This window comes from Cricetulus griseus, chromosome 2 (genome assembly GCF_003668045.3).
Source record: "Cricetulus griseus strain 17A/GY chromosome 2, alternate assembly CriGri-PICRH-1.0, whole genome shotgun sequence".
Lineage (NCBI taxonomy): Eukaryota > Metazoa > Chordata > Mammalia > Rodentia > Cricetidae > Cricetulus > Cricetulus griseus.
Window position 1 is genome coordinate 287056307 of NC_048595.1, and position 4586 is coordinate 287060892.

Below are 4586 nucleotides of genomic sequence, written 5' to 3' on the forward strand. Positions count from 1 at the left end.
TCTGAAAAAAAGTCATTGATAGTTGATTGGTTGTGTGTGTATGTACACCTAACTGAATTGATTTTATCTGAAAGACAATCACCACATAATACAAAGCATTGTATGATGTTTTGCTCATGTACCCAGAGGTCAGCACTCAGCCTCTAATCCTTCCTGGGATAGAAGCTTGTTCCTATGTGAGGCAGACTCTTGACACCCCAGCCATCTCTGGATAGGTCTGTTGGGCCAGAAACTCCAACTTTTGTACCTTTTTTGTTGTTTTGTTTGTTTTTCAAGACAGTGTTTCTTTGTGTAGCTTTGGCTGTCTTAGAACTTGCTCTGTACACCAGACTGGCCTGGAACCTACAGCAATGGGCATGCCTCTGGGTGAGAGAGAGCTGAATGGTTTAAAGGTATGCACCACCATTGCCCAGTAAAGGCAAAGGGAATGCTCTGAGGGTTGGTTGGTTGGTTGTTTGGCTGGGTTTTTGAAACAGGGTCTCACTGTATAGCCCTGGCTAACCTGGAACTCCCTGTGTACACCAGGCTGGCCTCAAATTCGAGAGATCTGCCTGCCTCTGCCTCTCAAATCCTGGGATTAAAGGTGTGTGCCCCCACCACCATCCCTGTAACTTCCTGTAACTTTTAATGCTGCTCTGGGGTGACTACTACAGGGTTTTTTCTAAGACGTTTTGTGAAATTTTCCTTGTGCTTGGATCTTACAACCCAGTCTAAAAGCAGCTGTTCCCAGTAAGGAGGGTCAGAACAGGAAAGATAACCCCCCCCCCAAACGGGTACACCTGTGGAGTCCTTCTGCCCATTGTGTAGAAAACAACAGGGAGGCCCTGGCAGCTGTGCCCATCACCCCTAACTTTGTTAGGAACAGATTGGCATTGTTGGAGGCTCTGCCTGGCGTCTATCAATCTGGACATCAGTCAGACAGTAGCCCTGGCCACTGGGAGTTCTCCCTGAATCTAAACTGTTCTGAACATAGGCAGACCTTGCTGTTCTTGGCATGTGAAAGTCCATGTGCTTGTGAGCTTTGGATTGTTTTTCCAGATGTGATACAGAGGGCACTCAAGGTCTGCGTGCCAGCCCATCACCGCTGTGTCTTAGCCTCAGAAGGGAATTAATTAGGTCCCCATATGCCCTAGAGCTACAGGTGCCCACGCCAGCCAACCACAGTCTCCATACCCTCCGTCCCCACCTAACAGGTTTGCTGACTTTCAGGGATAGACAAGGAGGAAAGACAAGCACTTGCCCTGTGGGCAGAAGGAGCTCTGGGGTCCAACCTTACAAACACACACACTGTGGTCTGTGTGACAACCGCCAAGCACACCTGGGTGGGCTTTTTTTTTTTTTTTTTTTTTTTTTTGTATCTTGGGTTGACTCTGGTGCCATCCGCAGAGAGGCTGCCTTCTGGAAGTTTCTACTAACTTGGAAAGTCATGGAGCATACACCCAGTGAGTTGTGTGTGCCTTATGTTTGTAGATGGGTCTAGAGTGATTATCACTATTCTTTCCATATGCCTTTTATTTTTTAAACAAGTAATGCCAAACCGCACTTCCAAACCAGCCATTCCTGTCAACACTCCTATCACCTGTTCAGACCAACCAACAGGCCCAGACAAGGTTTCCAAGCCTTTGGGACAAGTGATTTTTCAGCTCCCCTGCCATGCCACATGGCTCCTGCTAACATAAATGGGGTAGACTCTGCCACGATGTAACTGTGTTTGTAATGATGGACACCAGGAGACTACAGGGTCTTAGGTCAGTAAAGATATTAGGTCAGTAAGACAGCAAACTTCCATTGTTCCTGAGCCTTGAGCCTTAGGCTGCCACAGACATTTTCTTGATTAATGCTTGATGTAGGAGGCACCAGTCCACTGTGCGTGACACCATGAGTGGGCAGGTGGTCCTAGGTTTGTTATTTTAAAAAAGAAGTTGAAAGCCTGGTGTGGTGAAGCACATCTTTAATCCCAGCACTCAGGGGTGGGGGATAGAGGCAGGCAGATCCCTGAGTTCCAGGCCAGCCTGGTCCACAGAGCTATGTCCAGGAAAGCCAGGGATACACTCCCACACCACCACCACCACCCCAAAAAAATAGGAAGTTGAGTGAGCCATAGACAGCAAGCTAGTAAGCAGCATTCCTCCATGGTCTCTGCCTGGAGTTCCTGCTCCAACTTGCCTCAATGAAGGATTGTGACTTGTAAGATAAAATAAAGTCTTTCTACCTAATTGTTCTTGTTCATCGCATGTATCACAACAATAGAAGACAAAACTAGAGCAGATAGTTCAGTAGTGAATTGCATTCACTGATCTTGCAGAGGATTGGGGTTCAGTTCCCAGCACCCACATAGTCACTCACAACCATCTGTGTTTCCAGTTCCAGGGGATCCCATGTTATTGGGTACTTCTGGCCTTCCTGGGTACTGCATGCACATGGTATATATTACAAACATGTAGGGAAACATATACATAAAATAAAAACATTAAAAAACAGTGGCCGGAGCCGGGCAGTGGTGGCGCACGCCTTTAATCCCAGCACTTGGGAGGCAGAGGCAGGCGGAGCTCTGTGAGTTCGAGGCCAGCCTGGTCTCCAGAGCGAGTACCAGGTTAGGCTCCAAAGCTACACAGAGAAACCCTGTCTGGAAAAACCAAACAAACAAACAAAAACATTAAAAAACACTCAAGCAGAATGAGCAAGTGACATGACCATATATACATCTGAGTGTACACAGACACTGTCACCAGGGATACCACATTATGGTGAGCTGTTGACCTCTCAAAGGGAAAGTGGAACAAAGGCCAATTTGCTAAACTTTTTGTTGTTGTTGTTGTATTTTTGTTTGTTTGTTTTTGAGACAGGGTTTCTCTGTGTAGCCCTGGCTGTCCTGAACTCCCTCGGTAAACCATGATGGCCTCCAAGTCAGAAAGGTCCAACCTGCCTCTGCCTCCCAGTGTGGGGTTAAAGGTGTGTGCCACCACTGCCCAGCTGAGTTTGCTAAACTTAAGTGTCACACTGTTTACAGGAAGTGGTAATATCTCTACCTCAGAGAAAGAAGCTGTCTAGAACAAGCCTCCGAAGGCCAAGCATGATCCCCTCTTGTTCTTAACACAGCAGAACGGGGTGGCCTGATGAGAACTTGCTGGTGAGGACCTCTGGGGCCATCACACTAGAAAAGGAAACAGAAACCTTCAAACCCACTTAAAGGTGCTTCCAATTCCATCCAGATGCCCTTTCCCCTCCCTGGCAGATCAATCCGGATGGACCCACTGGGACTCCAGGACCAAGGGATTTTCCTTGCCTCAGGTTGCTTAAAGGTTGCAGATCACAAACTACACTAAGGAGGAACACATGCTGAGATCATCAGGTGCGAGAAGCACTGTTCACCACAAGACAATCATAGGCAAGGCCAGGTGCAGCTCGGAGAGGTCAAGGTCACGTGGTAAATGGGGGTACTAAGGTCTGTGTCACATCCCTGCTCTCGCAGACACAACACAACCGCTGCCTCCAAACACTTAGTCTGCCTTGGATGGTGAACTGAAGCCCCCGGGAGAAGACCGCATTTAAGGAGTGTGTGAGGCACAGATGCGCGCGGGCACACACAGCACTCACAAGTGTGAACTCAATCGTCACCATCGTCGCCTCACCATGAAGGCCACTTTAAGCTTCTGCAGTCCCACCCGGAAGACCGAGGCACAGGGCCCAAATGTCCCATCGGGGGTTGCACACGCGACGGATGGGGGTTGTTGGGGAGGGGGCCCTGCGCCGGGCGTGACCCGGAAGATGGGAGGCGGCGGTGGGGTTTCCCGCCCCTGCTCAGTCCGCAGCCCCCCGGCTGCCCATATAAGGATGCGGGAATCCAGGCAGGGTCCGGGCTGGGGAGGCTCCCCGCGCCTGCAGCCTCCTCGGCGGCCAGGAATGTGTGGAATCTCCTTCGCTCGCGGCCGCCCACCGCGGGAAGGACCATCCCGGAGCATCCGGCCCGGGTGAACGCAGCCCGCGCGCGGTGCGCTCGGGGCGCACGCCGGCTTCAGTCCCCACCGTGGATCGCACACTCCTGCCTCGCCGCTTGGGGGAGCGCGGCCGTCGTCGGAGCGGCCGGGTGGCGGCGCCACCTCACCTGCCCCGGGCAGCGCGGCTGGGCCGGGAGTTGGAGGAGGAGGACAGGGAGGAGCCCGCGGCGCCAGAGCCCGGCTCAAAGTGAAACTCCTGGAACCTGCGCGCCCTCGGGCGGGACCCGGGCCGGGCTCCCGTCAGTGCCCGGTGCCCATGGCGCTGAGCAAAGGGCTGCGGCTGCTGTCGCGGCTGGACCCCACGGGCCCCAGCAGTGTGCTGCTGGAGGCGCGCGGCCGTAGCGACTGCCTGCTCTTCGAGGCCGGCGCGGTGGCCACGCTGGGTAAGTGTCGCGCCCCCGCCCCAGTGCTCCCCACGCCGGGGGCGACGCCGGGGAAGGAGGGAGTTAATGAGGGCGACCTCTTTCACTAGTGGAGACCTGGGAACCAGCAGGTCTTTGTTCCCCGACGGGGCGGGCTACGGTGGCTTGGGGACCGCCAAGAGAGCTTGTTCACGAGAGTACGTGGTACAGGGGACGCCAGAGAGCT

General features: G+C 52.9%; 1 protein-coding gene across 1 annotated transcript in view; it reads left to right on the plus strand.

The window, feature by feature from the left end:
• The first annotated feature begins 4118 nt into the window (after positions 1-4118).
• The window catches only part of Synj2 (synaptojanin 2), a 99186-nt gene continuing 98718 nt past the window's right edge, over positions 4119-4586 (plus strand). The window contains 1 exon segment of the mRNA XM_027401066.2: positions 4119-4381. Within this exon segment, the coding sequence (XP_027256867.1) occupies positions 4255-4381 (127 nt within the window). The 5' untranslated portion in view covers positions 4119-4254.